Genomic DNA, 20,457 nt, shown 5'->3' on the forward strand with positions numbered 1-20,457 from the left:
TTTTAATACGGTTGAGGTGTTGGATTTGGTTGCCAACTTGACTGTGGTGCAGGTTCAGGTTGTTGTATAACAGGGGCTTGTTCTTCTGGTTCAGGGTCTTTAGGTATAATACCAACGAACTGACCTACTCTTTTACCAATATTTTTGACACCGTTCCAAATTCCTCTTCCGACAGATTTTATTCCATTCCATATACCTCTTCCAACATTTCGAAAGAAGTTTCCTATTCTTCCAAAGAAACCCATTTTACTATATGTAAAAATCTAATGTCCGCCTAGTCTCTTACGTTTCCTGTTGAGTTCCATAGCATTCTTTAACTGGAGCTCATACATTCTGTTTCTCCTCTGGTAGAAAACATATTCTGGGTCAACTCCTGTGTTCGCGTCATCTGCATAAAGTTGTTTATATCCCACTTCAGGGTTTGTATAAAACTCTTTCCATCTCATATTTGCATACCATGGTGGCAAACCTAACGCAGCGTCATTTGACATGGCAGTTTGCATTTGTACATCTGTTGGCACTTGACCATAGTTTGCCATTGCAGTTTGTATTCTAACTTCATTTGGAATATTCTCTGGGTTTGGTTGTCCAGGTTGCTGTGCATTCGCTAAGTTCTGTGCGTCCATTTAATATTAGATAAAAATATCTCTTACGAGTACATATACTGAACATTTGCAGGCATTGGTTCATCTTCATATTCTCTGTACTTTTCTGCCACGTCAAATAAATAAATGACACAATGGAAAAAACCTAAAACAAGTAGTCCTATTTCAAACCACATTTACTTACTAATAAAATTTCTTTATTGTGACACTTTCTCCGGTTTATAGGACCTCTCTCATACTCTATCTTGTCATATCTAAACTCATAGTCATGTATGTCTTCTAACCAGCTCATAACGGTTTCCAAACCACTTTTATCGGATGTAAAGTAAAAGCATGGATGGTTATGTATAACGTCTAAAGTTTCTAAAGAGTCTCTCAAAGTCCAGTCTACTTGGTATTGAAAATCCCATGTGTTATAGAACGGCGGGTCCACTATAAAGAAAACATTTTCCTTGTCTTTATATTTTTCATACAACTCTGTCCAATGACATCTCACAAACTCTATACCATCAATATATTTTTCTATGTTCTCTTTGAAAACATTTGTATAGTTAAGATATAAAACTTTTGACATAAGTGTTTCAATGTCATGAACTCTTATAGAACCACTATATAATAGTCTAGCAGATATACTATCCCAGTCTATATATTCTGCTTTTTTCAAAACCTCTCTCACAATATCTTTCTTATCTAATGGTATACGTTCCATCTTACCTATAGATATCTTTTCTTTTAACTCTTTCAATATTTTGTTAGTGTCTGGAATATGTTTGAGACGGTTCATATAGTTGTCGAAGTCATTGCATATAATCTTTGAGTCTGGGAATATTGTATGACATAAATGGGATATATAGAAACTTCCACCGAACAAATCTACAAATGTTAGACCATTCGGTAGTTTCTTAAGTTCTCTCAATATAATATCTTTACATTTACTCTTATTTCCAAAGAACGGTAACGGCGGTTTTGTAAAATTCATTTATATATAATAATAAAAATGTTTTTACCCGAAAAGTGACAGAAAACTGACAAAGCATGAAAAAATATATAATTTGTGAAAAGCGACACATTATATAATGTTTTCGACCCAGAAGAAGGCTTCTTCCCAGAAGCAATGGAGGAAGAAGAAGAGTCCTCCGAATTCACACCAGAAGACTAACAATTTTCCGAATAAAAACTTCATTTATACTAAACATCTTCGGGGCTAGAGGGCGCAACGCGCCTGGAAGCCCCACTACCTTTTTTTTTTGATATGTCTTGTTTGGCCGTGCAGTGGTCCCTTACGCCAATTATTTTAGATTTTTCTCAACTTGTAGCCAATATCTGAGCATACTTATATGACATAATATAACAGGTAGTATGTGAGTACTATTACTATATACTAAAAATTAAATTTTGAACACTCAATAGCGAAATCGTGAGATTACACATCAAGAAAAAACATTCATATTTTTAGATATTTTGCAGATAGATATACTATATAACACATTTATATGATACTTCAACTGTTTTTTATCCATAATATATACTATTAGTCTCTCTGGAATGATGAAAATATGAAATTTTTACCATGAATTTTAGTTGCAGTATGATATACAGATAGGATTTATTTAATAATAGTGTAGATAGTTATAGTACAATATGAGAATAATATGTGATATACTTATATATACTTGTTGTTGTTCTTTTGTAAAGAATTCCGTATTTTAAATTTTTTTTACTATGAGATTTTTGGGATCAGGAGAAGTACACCATTTTCTTGATAATGGTATGGATATGTAGAAGACTATGTATTGATGTGATTGCGAGAAATGACATTTTCCCTAGACGATACGCACTATAGATTACTCTTCATTTCCAGGAAGAATGTGATTTTGAGAGATTCGGTCAATTCTGATACACCACACTGTCAGTGTACCAGAAATGACTGTATTTCGATCATAAGATCGGCCAAGAAAGTCTTGTCGGTCTTATTCTCGCAATCAAAATTACAGATTTGCCTCTATATTATATATTTAATTTAATTTCACTCACAACTGAGCCTGTAATATCATATTTACTGCGATTGTAGAAATGCTATTAGATAGATATTTGAATTAGATACTGAAATTTCAAATTTCAAATTTTTCTCATTAATTTAGAAGCAATTTGATTAAGAAACACCATACTATGAAATTGTAGTTCAAATGAGATGCTGAAATTGAACAAAATTTAACGAATTAAAATTTAATAATTTAAAAAGCTCAATATTTTATATAACACTAAATAATTATTACTCTTTATATATTTTCTGTTTTAAAAGCATAAAATATTAATATATTTTTCTGATAATTTAGATTTTCAAAAAAAGTTTTCCGCTCGGCAAATGAACCTCAAAACAAGTTTTCCTAGGATGTTTCCAATCATTGGACTATGCTTGAAGTGGAGCAAAAATTCGATTTTATAGTATTTAATTGCCTATCAGCCCAAGGGCTGTTTGCTATCTTCACTCTCTACTGATAATAACGCAAAAATAACATAAATGATTAAATTTGTTATTAGTTTTCTAAAACAAAATATTGAAAAAAATGAGACAAAAAAAAAACGCTCTCTTTAAGATAATATGGCGACTTTGAGATTCATCTTTCATATATGTATATCTTTAGATGAATGATTACTATCGTATTGTATATGGTAGCAATGAAAGACATCTATCATGTAAGCCTACAAGAAGCTCTGAAGTTGATGAAAATTGAGAGGAGATAGGTGGTCGGTCGGAACCCTTAAAATTTGAATAACTATATTATACTCAATATTGGTATGTTGATAATGAGCTTAATTCGCTAAATTTTCATCAACTTCAGAGCTTACATTCATACTTGAATTATGATAATTATGTTTTATATTCATAGTAGATTACCATCACTGACTATTTAATTTTTAGGAAATCCGAAATTTTTTTGCTTCCAAAAAAAGATTAAATTTATGATATATCGAAAGAGAATCAGAAATAGTACATATATTATAAGTATGAGACAAAAAACGGAAGCCCCATTCAAATCTCACGTTTCTGCCATTAGCAACCCCTAAAATTTTTAGCTAATTTTGGGGAACATTATCAAATTTTGAAAATACTCGTATTTTCGATTGATTTCTCCTCATGAGTTTGCTTAGATTACATCTATGCATGTATGGACAAATTATATATATATCAAATCTTATCGGATTTAGTTTGAGGTTGTTAAATTTTTTTATCATAAAAATCTCGTCAATTTTTTTTAAAGAATCAATGTTTGCATATCTTCTCTTCTTTAGATCTACATTAGTAGCTAGGACTTCATACAATACTATTGTCCCATATAAATGGGGCTTCCAAAAGGGTGGAAACTTAACTGCCCATTTTACAGAAGTTGAAGCAAGATCTATTGTTTTATCCCTTTGCGACCCTTCCGAATATAAATCTCTCCAATCAGGCTATTATATATCATGCGAATCGTTCGCTACACTATGCCAAGTTAGTCAACTCGAATCAGTACAAAATAAAGAGGTCAAATTTAACCTAACTGTTCCAAAAAGAAGTACATATTATACTGTCATTGGCTCATGCAATTCATTAACATCTGAGTATCGAGCAGAACTTGTCTATTCAAATCCAAATACGAAATTATCAACCGAATTAATTCCATGCCTTTACACAAAACCAATCATGGTCGGACTCTTTGGCATAGTCATCATCTTCTGGTACATTAATTGGTTCATGAATTTCAGTGGATCTTCAATTTTACATAAATTCTATACAGTTGCTTTTACTTTAGCTCTTGTTAACATTATCATTGATACTCTTTATTATTACCACTATAGCAAGAGCGATATTAATAACGGAATTACACAAACCTCAGTTGTTTTCTCCTTCTTATTCTTGACCTTAGTTGTAATCTGTTATGCATTTGTTGCTAAAGGATATGGCGTACTTCACGACAATTATTCTTATCTCGACGTTTTCAAAGTTGCGATTTTATCTGCAGTTATGATTGGCGCAGTTTACGCTTACAGATACGCAGGACCATTCTGGCTTGCTCTCTTTTTATTTGTTATTTTCGGCATCTCTCTTTACTTTTTCATAAAAATGATTCTCACCGGAACGAACAACTCATTACTTCACGTGTTCGCCCACATGTACGTCATCGCTGAGCGCGGCATTAACCCATTCACAACCCCGCTCAAGAGAAAACTCAGAATTTACAAGACAGTTAATTATATCATTATGGTTTACCTTTGTTTGTCAGTATTCCTCAGTTTGTTCTTCCGTATTATTGGTATTCCAGAGTGGATTTTCCAGTTACTGAATGACATCTTAAATCTTGCACTTGTTTGTGGAGCTGTGTACTTGTTCAAGCTCGAAAAGTCACATTCCGGATACCAGGCAATCACAGAGACCCTCGAAGCTCAAGAATTTACAAGAGAAGACATCCGTAATCTTGATTTCGACGCTGCATTCGCAAGAGCTACAGAGGAATGGGATGGACAAACCCTGTTACCTCCAATGCCAAGAATTGTTGAGACTCCAACAATTCGCCAACAAGATAATGAAGAAGTTGACGTTCAACCTCGAACAGAAGAGCCATACGACATCGAAGTCCAAGCTCCTGATGTAACTCCTTCTATTAATCCTTATCTCGATGATGTAGATCCAGCTGCAAGACCATAATTTTTTTTATATATTATTTTATTTTATTTTTTTGAATGTAAATATTCAAGTTTTCTAAATTTAAGATTTTATTTTCTATTTCTTCATTTTATAATCACTAAATTAGAAATAATTAAACTCAATTTCCCGAATGAAGTATCCAGTTCAAATTTTAATAAAATATCCGGTAATATCGAGTGGAAGAAACGATAAAGAGACTTGATTTTAAATACCAAGCTGCTTCTAAGCAATATTTCTGATTGATAGTATGATTTGTGAATAATTATATGTTAAATACCTCATACACACGCATAATAGTATGTCTTTGGAGTAATGATAAGTCAAGAAGTAATTTTATAATTTGAAAAATTTAAAGTTAACTTTAAAGGTGCCTTGGACCTTGAATTCGAAAATAGGCTGCTAATTTTTTTGCATGAAACATATAAGAAATATTCAATGATACATAACATTTCATTCTCTATTTTGAGAGTTTTACATGGCATTTGCCAGCAAATGCCATGTAAAATCTTCTCAATTATTTTGCAAAACATTTGACATTTCATGAATCAGATTTTCGAAATCTGATATCATATTAATATCGGAAGCTAGAGAGGAAAATGATTTAAATTTAGATCATTATTTATTTTTTTGTTGTTATGGATGATGGTATCAACAACAATGTTGGTGTTGAAAAAATTCCATCACCCATAAACTATTCATCTAAAGATGAATATTACCAAGCACTTAAAATATGGTTTCGGAGAACAAAACAAAATATTCATTTCGAAAATATCGTAACTACAATGTCTGCATTCTATTGTAGGCCTAAAATAGATACTTCATATAAAATAGAACCAAAAGTTCCAATCAAATCCCCTCAAATTCTTCAGCTTTTAAATATCATAATTGAAGATTCACCTATTGAACAAAATCAACAGTTTAACAATATGACCCGTCCACGCGATCCTTTTATTTCCGAGTTTTTACCAACTAATTCTTGGAATTCGTATCAGCTAGATGAATTTCCTGATCCAAATAATTTTGGCACTTACGAATCATATAAAGAATCTATGATAAAGTGGATTTACTATTTTAGTAATAAGATTCCTTCAGAGAAAATTCCATATGAACCAAAATATTTCGCAGACAGTATTGGCCTTCAAAATTTCAAAAAAGAAAGATTCGTGCATAAAGAATTGCAAAAAATCGAGCCTTTAAAAGCACAATATGATCGATTTCCCAAAACTCCAGTAAAATTCAAGGATGTTTTGGTTTTACGAGATTTAAAGCGCGGCTACATGAATCAGTACAATCAGATCGAGCTACCATTTGCCTCAGCTTTCATTTTAGATTCTGAGATGTATGGAATTGATGATTACAGCGCATTTTACACCCCTCCGCCTATATCGAAGAGCTTAAGAATGTCGGAATCCATTCAAAAAGTACGTTCAATACCAAGAAAATATCCTTATTTATCTCTTCAGGATTATCATGACCTTTTAATTGCATTTTTTATATTTTATTTCTCAGACAATGCATCAGGAATGTCATTCATCTTCAATTCACCCTATTCCAACTACGCATTGATAAAAGCCACGAATATGTTCTCATATAACGTTCCTTACGTCAATTACTTCCCTCCAATGTCCGAAAAGAGTGTCAAAGATAGCTCAAATGCCCTTATTATAAGCTTTACGAACGCATTATATAATATGCATTATGTAATCTGCGCAAAAGAGGTCCTTAGGCAGGCCAAACTATCCGCTGATAGCTATATTATCAAAGATGTCGTCGATTTTGCCAATGACTGCATGTCTTATTTTGAAAAAGAACATTCTTCAAAATTGGTCGAATGGCTTCTCCAAGATTTCGATTTGAAATATGATTGTGCTACTTCCATTGTCATAATTATTTTACTACAAAGAAAATTTTTCCCGACTCTTTTCGAAATTTTCGCTCATTACATCATCCATTTCATTAATGTCATATCAGGATATCCCCATTGTGCCGACCGTTTTGTATCTGCTATCATAAACTCCGTAGAAGTGAAGTTTAGTCTAGTAATTGCGATTATAAAATGCGATATCCCTTCTGGACTCACTTTTGCATACAATCCGCAAGCTCTTTCGATGATAGAAGTTGCAATTAACTCATGTACCGACAAAAAAGAGCTCGAGAAGATGGATTGTGAGTGGTTTACAACAAGATTCATACAATGCGTGGTCAATGTTGATTCGGAGTATGGTATTCAGTTTGCCTATATATCACTGGCACTATCCAAACTCATGAAAAGGATGATTGAAAGCAAAATGACGAAACAAAGGAAAAATGTTTTGAAAGATATCATCTCTTATTTGTCCACAATGTGCGGAGAAGAGATTAGAAACTCTTCAATAAGAGCTATGATGCTGAAAAGTCTTTCAAACCTTGCTATGACAAAAGAATTTCAGGATTTCGTATTTTCTCAACGAGGATCTCCAATTGTTGAGCGATATATCTCCGCGTCATTGAACAATGATGAGGTTGCATATGGAGCTACAATGATTCTGAAGCGTGGTCTACGTGGATTAATGAAAGATGACAGATTTCATGCGAAATTGCGAAATTTCTTTTCACCTTTCATGAAATTGTTATCATGCACTGGACCAGAAACAACGTCGTTGATGCTCCGTATCCTTGCTTTAGTTATAAACGAGAAATCTCCGAAATTCAAACAAGAACAAAGAGCACAAGTCGATGTTTTCATGGTTTTGTCGACTTTGCCTCCTGATCTGGCCCTTCTCTTCCAGATATTTGATGAAGGAGGCTTCTGCACAAGGAAGGCAGCAGCAATTGTTGTTAAAGGTGCTTGTAGCTCGAAAGCAAGAAAGAATCGACACATTTTCGAAGAATCTCTAAAAGCGCATCCTTCCTGTCACCCACTTGTTGCTAAGATTGGTACAAAGCAGACATCTGCAATCAAGAGAACTGTTTCTTCTGGGTTTAAGAAGTAATTTTAATTAACTATTTTATAGATTAATGTAATATTAATAAATAAATTATGTTTGTTATATAAATAAATATTAGTTTTTATTATCCTTCAAAAAACTATTCCTCTCCCGATGGAACTTAAGCCCATTTTCATATGTCTCCAACATCTCTTTATATAACTAATCTTTCTTCTAATGTTATTCATTATATTTAAAGCTTGAAAAGCATGCGGATTGCTGATGAAGTTCTTATATATTATTAATAATTGTTTCTTTTAATATTTGATTTTTAATTCACTTTAATTTTTCTCTAATAGTTCAAACTAGAAAAGGAGTGTATTTTTATAGTATTTATATCGTGTTTCGACAGGTTTATGGTGCCCGCGATGGCTTTGTCACGCCTTCGACACGTATTTCTGGGGACTGTAGTACTTATAGAGGTAATTATCTCTGATAACAATTAATTATCTTTTTAATTAAACTAGAAGAGTTATTTTCTTCTGAATACTCTTTTTGGTGGTATATTGTAAATCTTATTGGTTTCTTTTTTAATAATTAATTTGGTATTAAATGAGACCTGACCTGATAAATGATTTTGATCAGTAGCAATTATTGAGATATTAATATCGCCTTCATGGGTTGTTGGAATTTTGATCGTATCAGAGTGCTTAATCTTTTGCGATCCTGATATATTAATCTGATTTAATAAATGCCGTTCATTGTTATAAGCAAAGAATAAGCGAATATTACTTTCACCATCAATATCTTTGATAAAAATAGAAAATGGTATTGAATAGTTTTGTTCATTTTGGGCTGCTGTTACTTTTTCCGGGAATTCAACTAATTCAATAATTGGTTCATTGTAAATATATATAAATTGGTATTCGAAGATTTCGGATTTTTTACCCTTATCATCTTTTGCATAAAATTTGAAGTTATGCGTACCAGGATTTAAAACTGTGGGAATTGTAATCGAAATTGATTCCGAAACTTGATTTTCTGAATTAATTTCAATAATCTTAGATAGATTTATTGCCATATTATCAAATTGATAGTAGAAACTAATTCTTTCATCTCCATCTTTATCAGATATAATAAAATCAAATGTTATATTTTCATCAAGTATGTGCTTATAAGTTTGTTTTGAAGGTGTATTTACTGATAATATTGGAGCATTTCTTTGGAAGTTAAATGTTTTTTCTATTGTTTTAAATATATTGTCACTGGTTGATGATTTGACTGTAATAGTAATAGTATGTGAAGTTTCGCTTAAATCTGATGATAAAGGTAAACTACACGTGAAACTATAAGAATTTGAATTTTCATTTTCATTAATTATTAGCTTATTTGAAATATCATTTCTGATATTATCAGTATTTATTTCCACTATCAAAGAATACTTTTGAAGATCAGCAATTCCAGAGCCGGAAATTTTTATCGAATTATCAACTTTGTTTGTATAATTTTCTTTTGCAAAATCATTCACATTTAGTGTTAAAGGTATTATATATGTAAATGTAACACTAACTGGTTCTGAATCATCAATTTTTGCATATAATGTATGGGATCCTGATTTTAAATGGGTTGAAATATCGCATTTAACTGTATATTGATTATCTGATGTCCTTGAAGACGTAGTTAACGAATACGGATTTTCATCAATTCTTGTATAAATTGTAAATTCTGATTGATAAACATTTTCAGCAAATAAAGTACCTGTTATTTGTTGATCTGTTCCATACATGAAGGATGATTTTAATAATTCTATCTTAGACAAAGAAGGTTTGGGTTGGTTGCATATTGCTAAATTAAAATTGTTGGACCGGAATTGAATTGAATTTATTGATATTTCTCCTGATTCTGTGCAATATGTTTGAGAAGTGAATTCATTTTGATTTAGATAGCATGATGTGACCTCAATTAATGAATCATTTTTTGCCAAAAATAAATTTTTCCCATAGTTATTTGCAATAACACATGATTCTAAAATTATTTCTGAATCAAAACCAGAATATACAAGAGCGTTAATATCATTAGTCTTTTCTCTATGCGTTAACATTGTATTTCTGATTATATCACAATATTGAATTTTACATTTTGTCCTTTTATGATTTAATGTAGTATACTGTCTAGCGAAGTTTTCTGCGATAATAGATCCTTTAACAATATTTGCTGATAAAATTGTATCTATAATGAAGTATGCAGAATAGTAATAGCATGCATTTTTTGAGATATTTGAATCGAGAATTGAAATCTGACCTTTTACTAATTGAATAGGGCCTACATATGCAGCAAGTTCAAGTGATGAGCGTAATTTAGAATTTGAATTATAAATAGATGAAGAATGAATATAATTTTTGCAGTTTGAATCAGAAGGTCTTATATCGCAAAATGCATAGCAACCATCCTCTCCTGTTGAATTTATACTACATACTTGATATTGAACGCATGAACCGCCTTCCTGATATATGCATGTTGCTCCATCATAGTCGCAAAAATAGCAATTAAAAAAACTTGATTTCGATATTAAAAACTTCAAATCATTGTTGCCAGCAGTTATTGAAATAACAATTGCATTTTTTGATGTAAATATTGTATCGTGAACAAATATATTTCCGTTTGAAACAGAAATTTGTTGGTCAGAATCATATCTGTATGAAGCCCTAGTTGTATCATAGTATAAATTCCAATCTTCATCACTTAAATGAAGTTGGAATAAGTATGTTGGAAGAAAACCTTGGAAATTGGTCAATTTCGAAACAATGTCAAAAAACGCCAATAGTTCTAAGGATTTTACGGTTTTCATAAAAGTGTTTCCATTGAAAATTTGATAAAAACGGGTAAATTTCCTTTATGTTTAGATTTGATTTATTGTAAAAATAGTATCTATTTTTTCATATAGTCTGCCCGTAAATATACTTTTTTTCAAAACGGTACTTATCAATCAGATTTGATTCGCTCAAATTTATTTTGGAGTAAAAGTTTAGCCATATCTACTGTGGTGTTTCCAGACTTATAATAGTGAAAAAATAAATGTGGCATTGAAATAAACCCATTTTCCTACGTGCATTCTCATATAATAAACTAAACCCATATTCCTATGTAAAGCCTCCCTATCGTTTTTCTTCATCAATATTGAGTGAATCTATATCAAAAATTTGATTAAGAGACTTTATGAAGGAAAAGGAGTTTAACAATAATAGTGAAATTGTGTTTTAAAAACAATGTTCACTCACGTCCACGTGAAATCCAAACAATTTTTTTTAGTAAGCATCCCCAATATAAATAGCATTCCCTTATTCAAATTGTACTCAAGTAATAATGTAATAAGGAATACTACAGATAAACATCATTATCTGGTAGCATCTACCAAAATTGCCAATCATAAAGACAGGACTATTGTATAATATACTAAATAAAGTTAGGTGGTACAATGTCTATCGAAAAAAAATTATCCAAATGAGAAAAACTTATCTCCGCTAGCAATATCAGAAAATGCATAATCAATTCCTTCAATAACTACTTTAGTATTAACAAGATTATCAACGATTTCGCGATATTTGATGTTGCCATCTTTAACTAAAATAACTTTTTTCCCAGTGAATACAGCAATTCTCATCATAAGGAATTTTTCAGATTCCATTTGAATCTCAATATAATAAGTATTAGGCTGCATGAAAATAACATTAGAAAACTGAGAACCGTGAACTCCAACAAGCATTTTGATTTGATTAAAGTATTTGATCGACTCTATAACTCTATTGTATGTAATTCCTTTTTCAAACGTAACATTTGGATATTTGATTGATAACTCTTTGAAAAGCTCATCATAATTGGAAACGTGTCTTGCAAATCCACGTTCTCTGTTAAAAATTACGTATCTTGTCGGAGAAACTTTATCAAGATTAAACATTTTACAAAGTCGCTCTCGATAAGTCAGAAGTGTTGAATAATCTGAAAAATCACATGAAGTGCCATAAACTGTGCAAAGATTGCGGGCATAAAAGTAAAGATTTTTGCCATATATGATTCGGCTTCTATTTACTCCTAAAAGCTCCAAACTATCAATTGTAAATTGATTAATTTCTCGAACAGCAATAATGCTTTCATCAATAACAGATTGTGGAAGCGCAAAAAATAATGGAAATGTCTCTGTGGACCAATGTCCGTAAAGATGTGAGATTCCATGGCCAATACAAATAACTTTGTCATAAATATTAAAATTAATATCGATAATTGAATGATTTTGTTTGCTATAATTAAAAAATTCATGTCGACAGTTGTCATCAGTTATATAAATTGTATTATTAATATAAAATGAAAGGTCAGTTCTGCAAAGTACGTTTTTGTATTGTAAAATTACTACCGACTGCATCAAATCACCAAAGTAAGTATTTCTATCTGAATTTGGCATAAAAACTGGTTGATACGATTGGATAAAATTCGTGCGTCCTCTAAATCTAAATAAACTATAATACGCTGGATTGTTAACTGTAATGACTAAAGGAGGATTATAAAATCGCGTAAAATTTGTAAATTTGGTACTAATTAATTTAGGTTGTGAATTAAAGCGCCAAAATATGACTATTATTAAAGACATTGATGATATTAATAGTAATGTAACTGCTACTTTAGTAATATCCACGATACTTGACTTGAAAATGATGCGAAAAAAAATATGTGAAAAAGGTGACCTTCAAAATATCTCTCAATTTGGAATTGATGCACAAGAATATTAAATAAGCCTTCTGTTGAAATAACATCTTTTAATTAATTCATTTGGGTCAAAAATGATGATGCAATAGATTTTTATTTCGTTAGATTGGAAAATCTTCAGATTTAGGTTCATAATTTAGCAGCATAGAAATATTGTGAGATTGTCACATGCTGTTTCTGGAATCCTTCAAAAAAATTGAATAATTTTGGGTCCAAGCTTCGATTTAATGACTGGTTACTTTAAAATATATTTCTTTTATAGTGAGAATAGTAATAATGCAATATCATTTTTCAAATTTGTCACTGTGGAAAAGATGAACACCAAATTCATACTCTTTGGCCAATTATTTGCGTTTAAATCTTTGAGATCTAGTAATATTTATGAAATATGCATGATGTGGGATAGACGTTCAATAATTGAGAAGGATTTCAATCACACTCTTACAAATTTTGAAGAAAATTTGGGACGTTTACCCAAAAAAAAATTATCGATGACATCTTATCTAATCAATGAATTAAGGAAAGCCATAAAAACTCAAGGACTAAATGCCGAAGAACTCTTTACAGAGTACGACAGAAAAGAAACCGGACTTTTATCTATGCATCATTTCCGAAAAGTGTTTGCCGACCTCGAAATATGGACAGATGAGAAAGTGTTCAGACGTGAGATTGCAGAATATCGTAATGATGATGGTTTCATTGAATATCGATCGTTTTTGGCTGCTTTAAATGAACAAAATCAGACTTTGGCTTCAACAAGAAAACCAGACGACGTATTATTTAAGTTTGGAAGTGATTTGGAAGAAAGAGGATTGTCTATATGTGATTGCTTAGCTCCTTATGACAGATTTCATCGCGGTACAGTTTCAGCGGCCACATTTTTGGCTGTTATCATGACCCCTTTAGCTCCTGAAATTGCAAAACGATACGCAGTTCCTCCAGATAATTTAATTCATTTCTACGACTTAAACAAAGAAATTCAAGAAATTCTTAAAAACAAACCGCAAACACAAACCAAAGTTGTTACCATGGAAACCGTTCAACTTCCAGACAAGACACTCAACAAAATTCCTAAATTATCTGTTCAAATTAAACAATATGGAATAGATCCACTGGCAACTTTTAAACAATACGATCTAGAAAAGACAAATTTGATTACTAAAGGTGCTTTCATGAGAGGTCTTTCTGCTCTTTCTCCAAATATCGCACCAGATGAAATTAAAGAGATTGCAAGTGCCTTTTCAAATGCAAATGGGCTAGTAAATTACACAGAATTCTGTGATATTGTCAATCAACAGCAGGAAATCAGCGAAAAGAAGATAGAAAATGAAACACGCGAGTATACATTAAGTATTCTACCAAAACCTGTCGATCCAGAAGTAGCTTTCAAGAAACTTTACTACATAATCCAAGATAGGCACGCACAGCTCATTGGGCACTGCCAAAACTTTGATCCAAATGAAACAGGAAAAATTGATCGCCAAACGTTTTTACAGATACTTAAAGCTGAAGGATATCCTCTAAATGATCTTGAGAAAGAAGCAATCGTTTCAAAATACATTGACGACAAAAATAAAATTAATTACGAGAAACTTTCATCAGATATCGATATGCAGAGCCCTAATGACTTAGTTGAAAAGACAGAAACACTTGTTGTCATGCTTAAAGATCATTTATTGAGAAAACAATTAAATATAACTTCAATTTGCAATAAACTTGACCAATCTCATTCTGGAGCTCTTACATTCAATCAACTATTAGCTTTACTTAGAATTATTCAGTTTGACGTGAATGTTAAAGAACAATCTTTATTAAGAATGAGATTTGCAACAAACAAGGACGGTACTATTCCAATTGAAGACCTTTGCAAAGAGTTAAATCCTCCTGAACCAGAAACAACAGAAAATGAAAAGAAAGAAGAGGAAGAACCAGTAAAGAAAAGAATTGAAAGAACAGAACCAACAGATGAAGAAAAGGAGGCACTTGCAAGAATCGCTGCAATATCAAATCGCCAAAGTGTTGATATTCGTGGAGAATGCAAAGTTTATGATGGAAAATTATTTGGAACAATCCAAGAATCGAAGTTCAGAAACGTATTAATCAGAATAGGTAACATTTCTGATCAAGATATTGACCTATTTGCCCATAGATACGTTGGTAGAATTCCTACCGAGATCAATTACGCTGATTTCGCTAACGATGTTGATAAATATGGTACAGAATTCCTAAGTACTAAGCCAGAGATCACAACAAAGGTATTTGCTGAGTCCCCAGAGCCGTCTGAAGAAACAATTGCTGCAATGAAGGCATTCCGGGTCTTCCTTTCAAAGCGCGGTGCAGAGCCAATGGAACATTTCGTCCCTTACGATCATAGGAAAACAGGTCACGTACGTTGCGACAGAGCCGAACAAATTATTATTTCAACAAGGCCTCCTTTGACAAGGGATCAGATTAAATCCATCATTGACGCATATGCATTACCAAATTGTTCAGAAATCTTTGATTACACCAGAATGTGCAATGTTTGCATGGCCAAAGAAGTGAAATCAGAAGAACTTGCCACATTTAAACTAGAAAAGCCATCAATGGACCATAGATGTGCCGATGCTTTGTCAATTGTAAGAGATAAGATATACAGCAGAAGAAGGAGACCATTAGACCTATTCAAAGACGTTAAAGAACCAGCAATACCGGCCAGCGATTTCAGAATGAGGTTTAGTGAATTTGGTATTAACCTTCGTGAGCCAGATCTCCAAACAATTATGAAATATTTCAGAGCAAACATGAGAGGCGATGTTGATTGGATGGACTTCTGCAACAAGGTTGAAAACCTCAAGTTCCAGTAATGCGTATATGTATTATCATTGTTTTTTTGTTAATTATTTATATTTTGTAGAATTATTTTGCTAAATTTTTATTTATTTGTGAAATATTCGGTAAAAGTTTTTATTTTGTATATAAATTTCTCATCAATGAGTAACACTTTTCTTATTTTTAGGATCGATTTTTTCAAAAACATCAAATAGCTCATTTTAATAAGTACTATGATATTGTCCATGAAAAAGATTTTTCAATAATGATATTATAATTAATTTGTGTTTAATAATATATTTTATATTTTCAAAAAATAGTCAAAATAGCTTCAATAATGATAACATATGTAATAGAAATGTTTTCATGCATTGTTTACATTTAGTATTATACAGTAAATAGAATTAAAGACCTAATTAAAAACAAAATCTTTATAAAACTTTACTACTATAAGCTGAAAAATAAAATTATGCTGAATTGTAAACAGCAAGATGATCTAAAACCTCAAATGAAGGCAATTCAATTGTGGCGTCTGCTTCAACAAACCATAAGCTCTTTCCGTATAAGAAAAGTTGCGAAATGGTTTCTGTAACCCACTTAAGGAACCATTCTTGTGTCCTTGGTTCTAAAAATGTAATATTTTCATTAATTGGTATTTCAGCCAATTGTTCTTGAGTTAAGTTTGGCGTATGGCTGTAAAGATATTTAGCAAGTACCCAATCATATGTTTTACAGATATGGAAGATATCATTTGGTCTAACAGCGTATGGTTCACCATCTACAATGATTTTAAGCAATCCGAGCCTCAAAACGTCTGGATTGGAAATGGATGAGATAGGTATTGGTAAATTCTTTTCTGAACTACCTAAAGAAGTAAGATAAGAAATAAAATCTGTATCATCGTTGAAAAGTGTGCATAAATTAGCTGATATAACGCCACCATTTTCTACAAATTGTGAGGTATATCTCTTGAAATCATCTGATGGATGAAATAGAAGTAAACCAAATAATGAAATTAATGACATGGATCTTCCACCGGAATGAATGTAATTAAGTAATGGTTCAATGACATCTGTTCCACGACTTGTGCAATAGACAAGTAATGAATGATAAACTGTTAAATTTTCGTAGTATTTCAAAACTGAGAAAACTGTGAATGCAAGGAGATCAAAAATTTCTTCATTTCGTTCGACTTCTGTAAGAATATTCTGACATCCATTGTAACCAAATGAAATCAGAGTATTAATTGCAATTGTAATAATATAATCGGCTGGAGGGACTTTATCACCACAAATTTGTGTTTCATCGTATAAGAATGTCATTAAATCAATAGATTTGCTATTTTTAATCATGAATGGGAAAAGTTTAGACAAAATCGCAGCTGAATTGATTCTGGTCTGGGCATCTGAATCATTTAAGCCTTCGAGGCATCTAATTAAGATGGAATTAAGATTGCCTTTTGGATTTGAAACCAAAGTTTTCATTATCTTTGCTGGGACCATGAAAATTTCTGAAGTACTTGATGTGCTTTTTAATAAATTCGAATATGTGATGTCATCTGACTTGATGGACTTTTCGCAAAGATCAGTTAATATTTGTTCTACCCAAGAATCAACAGAAACAGAAATTCCCATAAAATTTACTTCCAAAAAGTGGCAAAATAAATTCTCCTTTTGAGATTTTATTTTCTGACACAATCTGATAACCTGATTTCAGCATTTAAAGCATCTTCTGCTCTGGTAATAGCAAAAACGCCTTGAATACCTCGTTTTTATTGGGTTTTTCATATTTTTTCAAAATTATGATGAATTCATTGCTGCAATGTAAATCTAATACTGATTCATCAATTATTAAGTCATTAAGTGATAGTTTTTATGAAATAATTCGAATTCAATCAAAATCAAAATCTAATGTAATAAAGAAACAGCATTGGTATGCATTATTTCATGTATTTTGATGTCATAAATCAATTCCATATTGCTCAAATGACACAGTTAGAGAAAGATAGAAATCCTCAATTTGAAATCAACAAGGAAGGGAGATATTGATGAATACTTACTCATCTGATATAGTCCGTTAATAGTTATATTGTTAACGATGTAATAAAACCTTGATTTTTCGGAAATCCTATCTTGTTTCTTTGAGAACTGTACGTTTAAATCCTTTTCAAATGTCTAGCGAAGAAAGGATTACATCGCTTCGTGAGCAAGCTCAAGCAAAGCGTAAGGGAAAGCAATACAAGCAAGCTCTTGATCTATATGATGAACTCCTCCAATTAGTATATAAAGATGGAGAGCTGATGAATGAAACAATATGCAGAGATTTTATTCACTATTCAGAATGCTTAATCTACAGCCAAACACCAGGCCATCTTGCAGATGAAGAAGATCTAGAAATTGCATGGGATTGTCTCGAAAAAGCAAGACTTGGATATGAAGCCATGCCTGATTCTAAAGATAAATTTATTGGACTCATTGATACGCATGATCTTCTTGGAGAATTAACACTTACAAACAATAATTACCAAGAAGCACAAGATCAATTCAAACAATCTGCTGAGATTGGTTTAGCACATCCAGAAATATCATGGCGTCTTCCTCTCAATTCATTATTCTGCCGCTCAAATGCTTTATTGTATCAGAGAAAGGTGAATGCCGCATATGATGTCTATCAACAATTACTTAACTTTATCGATGATCAATTGAAGTTGGAGCTTCCTGATGTTGATAAAGCCGATCTTAATGATTTCAAGAAAGAAATAGCTGGAAGACAGGATAAAATCAAGAACTTGAGAACCCCACATGCAAATACCTAAAATAAATAATTAAATATTTTGTCAAACTGAATTTTTTTAGGTTCAATTGATATACCCATGCTATTGAATAGGGAAAATACTGTTATGATAGCATTAAATCTTTTTCCTGTAAAATGTATTGCTGTTTTACCATCTATCTTAGCATATATATTAATATCTGCACCATATATTATAAGAATATCAGCTATGCTTTTTGTTGCAATTTGGTAATTTTTGCACGCATAAAGGAGAGCAGATATTACATGATCATCTAATATGTTGACATCAAAATTATTAGAAATTAGTACCTTGACAACATCTTTGCTATTAATTCTTTCTGCAGTAATAAGAGCAATTAGATTGTTAGGGTTTATGACATTAATAACTTTATTGTTTTCAAATAAAAATCGATATGAATTTATTAAATACGAAACAATTTTTTATTCATCATTATCTGATGTCACATTTGAAGTTATATTTGAAGAAGATACAGAATATTCTTCTTCTTTGATAGCTTTAGTACTCTGAGACTTCTTCTTTTTCTTTGTGGTTCCTTTATCTTTCTGTTCTTGCGCTAAATACAAAGAAAGTGCGGAATTCCAGTCGCGATCTCTTTTTACGACGTCTGCAAACTTTCTTTGGCCCAATGCAACATATTGTTCGATCATTCTACGACATCTGTTCGCTTGGTCGCAAACTAACCTTTGTTGGGCCACTTTGTCGCTTAAATAGCGAACAACAGGATAATTCATGTCCATAACGGTCTGTCCTTGGCTAGCAATGCCGAGAGAGTCAAGCTCTAATTGAAGACGCTTCTCAAAGTCAAGTTGGCCGTAGGCAGAATTTCCGATTCTAGATCCAACGGGTAAAGCGTTCAATTGTGCTCTACTGAGGTTGGTAAAATTATCTTGAGTACGTCTGTTCTTAGCCTGTTCGCCTTCGTCTAATTTATCTGTTCCTGGATTAAATTCTCCATCAGATGTAGCGAGATTTGAGTCTTCTATGTCTCCTACGATATTAACAATAGCGGCAATAAGGCGTTTGTGGATATGAGTGTTCCCTGAGCCAGTAGAATCTGAAAATGGAGGAGATGGCATTTTTAATTGGACTTTTAATGAATCGTTTTGAAAACTGGGTAGCTTAGGGAACGTTATTGAATAATGTGTACCTAATGGCTCTTGAAGTTTGGCCATATCATATGTTGGTCGAGAAATGATTAAATATCTATCAAAATAATTAGGAGTTTTGATTGGTTTGAAAAATCTATCTGTTGTATCCCATATAGTGTCTGATGTGATTGGTTTGGGCTCATCTGGGTTATGATGTTTATCTTTATGATGATGTGAGTGTTTGTCTTTGAGTTTTTTTGTCTGTTGCTTGGATTTATCCTCTGCTGTTTCGTGTTTCTTCAATTCAGGTGGAGGTACTGGCTTAGGTTCTGTCTTTTGGAATCTTATTCTTCGTACTTCTCTTTCTACTGAGTTTTCCGTCTGATAGTTACGAACGGCTTGACTTATTTCATGAAATAAGCCGGTCTGTATGTTGCTTTGTTGCTCTATGAATGCTTTCATCTGTATTAATTCTGATCTTAAACAATAAAGTTGCTCTAAAGTAAACATTTCAGGGTTGCAAACATCTGGCAGTCCCTCTTCGGAGCAATTTTTAAGCTTACCAATCCCTGATGACACTGCAGTGAACGGAAGTCTTAAATCTGTTAAAAGTGCATGATTTTTATCGACAATTATGCGATGATCCTCTAGTATAGATACAGAGCGATGGATAGTCTCACCCACGTCGCCTTCTTTCGACGTAAATTCACCGTCGTCCATATTCTTACTTTCTCTCGCAGGCCGGTGTCAATTTTTCACCCGCCTAAACGAGCGGCCAGATGTTTCT

The 20,457-nt window shown here is 32.2% G+C and overlaps 10 protein-coding genes across 10 annotated transcripts; 4 read left to right on the forward strand and 6 right to left on the reverse strand.

The window, feature by feature from the left end:
* Positions 1-2: 2 nt before the first annotated feature.
* TVAGG3_0805100 (serine threonine-protein phosphatase family) lies at positions 3-245 on the reverse strand (the record flags this gene model as incomplete). Its single annotated transcript, XM_001327526.1, has 1 exon — positions 3-245. One exon carries the CDS (start codon positions 243-245, stop codon positions 3-5), a length of 243 nt encoding a protein of 80 aa, XP_001327561.1.
* An 18-nt stretch (positions 246-263) lies between these two features.
* On the reverse strand, positions 264-626 carry TVAGG3_0805110 (uncharacterized protein; the record flags this gene model as incomplete). The annotated part of the gene is made up of 1 exon (XM_001327525.1): positions 264-626. One exon carries the CDS (start codon positions 624-626, stop codon positions 264-266), a length of 363 nt encoding a protein of 120 aa, XP_001327560.1.
* Positions 627-3,855: 3,229 nt separating this feature from the next.
* TVAGG3_0805120 (lung seven transmembrane receptor family) lies at positions 3,856-5,342 on the forward strand (the record flags this gene model as incomplete). The annotated part of the gene is made up of 1 exon (XM_001327524.2): positions 3,874-5,292. The coding sequence occupies one exon, from the start codon at positions 3,874-3,876 to the stop codon at positions 5,290-5,292; it is 1,419 nt and encodes a 472-aa protein (XP_001327559.1).
* Positions 5,343-5,927: 585 nt separating this feature from the next.
* Positions 5,928-8,264, forward strand: TVAGG3_0805130 (armadillo (ARM) repeat-containing protein family; the record flags this gene model as incomplete). Its single annotated transcript, XM_001327523.1, has 1 exon — positions 5,928-8,264. The coding sequence occupies one exon, from the start codon at positions 5,928-5,930 to the stop codon at positions 8,262-8,264; it is 2,337 nt and encodes a 778-aa protein (XP_001327558.1).
* A 214-nt stretch (positions 8,265-8,478) lies between these two features.
* TVAGG3_0805140 (uncharacterized protein) lies at positions 8,479-11,046 on the reverse strand (the record flags this gene model as incomplete). The annotated part of the gene is made up of 1 exon (XM_001327522.2): positions 8,731-11,046. The coding sequence occupies one exon, from the start codon at positions 11,044-11,046 to the stop codon at positions 8,731-8,733; it is 2,316 nt and encodes a 771-aa protein (XP_001327557.1).
* A 258-nt stretch (positions 11,047-11,304) lies between these two features.
* TVAGG3_0805150 (glycosyltransferase family) lies at positions 11,305-12,153 on the reverse strand (the record flags this gene model as incomplete). The annotated part of the gene is made up of 1 exon (XM_001327521.1): positions 11,692-12,153. The coding sequence occupies one exon, from the start codon at positions 12,151-12,153 to the stop codon at positions 11,692-11,694; it is 462 nt and encodes a 153-aa protein (XP_001327556.1).
* Positions 12,154-13,423: 1,270 nt separating this feature from the next.
* Positions 13,424-16,079, forward strand: TVAGG3_0805160 (EF-Hand calcium-binding domain-containing protein 6-related family; the record flags this gene model as incomplete). The annotated part of the gene is made up of 1 exon (XM_001327520.1): positions 13,448-15,802. The coding sequence occupies one exon, from the start codon at positions 13,448-13,450 to the stop codon at positions 15,800-15,802; it is 2,355 nt and encodes a 784-aa protein (XP_001327555.1).
* A 142-nt stretch (positions 16,080-16,221) lies between these two features.
* Positions 16,222-17,551, reverse strand: TVAGG3_0805170 (uncharacterized protein; the record flags this gene model as incomplete). Its single annotated transcript, XM_001327519.2, has 1 exon — positions 16,235-17,401. One exon carries the CDS (start codon positions 17,399-17,401, stop codon positions 16,235-16,237), a length of 1,167 nt encoding a protein of 388 aa, XP_001327554.1.
* Positions 17,552-17,932: 381 nt separating this feature from the next.
* Positions 17,933-18,884, forward strand: TVAGG3_0805180 (nuclear autoantigenic sperm protein NASP -related family; the record flags this gene model as incomplete). Its single annotated transcript, XM_001327518.1, has 1 exon — positions 17,938-18,582. The coding sequence occupies one exon, from the start codon at positions 17,938-17,940 to the stop codon at positions 18,580-18,582; it is 645 nt and encodes a 214-aa protein (XP_001327553.1).
* An 84-nt stretch (positions 18,885-18,968) lies between these two features.
* Positions 18,969-20,408, reverse strand: TVAGG3_0805190 (uncharacterized protein; the record flags this gene model as incomplete). Its single annotated transcript, XM_001327517.1, has 1 exon — positions 19,002-20,390. One exon carries the CDS (start codon positions 20,388-20,390, stop codon positions 19,002-19,004), a length of 1,389 nt encoding a protein of 462 aa, XP_001327552.1.
* Positions 20,409-20,457: the final 49 nt, after the last annotated feature.

Source organism: Trichomonas vaginalis, chromosome VI, assembly GCF_026262505.1.
Source record: "Trichomonas vaginalis G3 chromosome VI, whole genome shotgun sequence".
Classification (NCBI taxonomy): Eukaryota; Parabasalia; order Trichomonadida; family Trichomonadidae; genus Trichomonas; species Trichomonas vaginalis.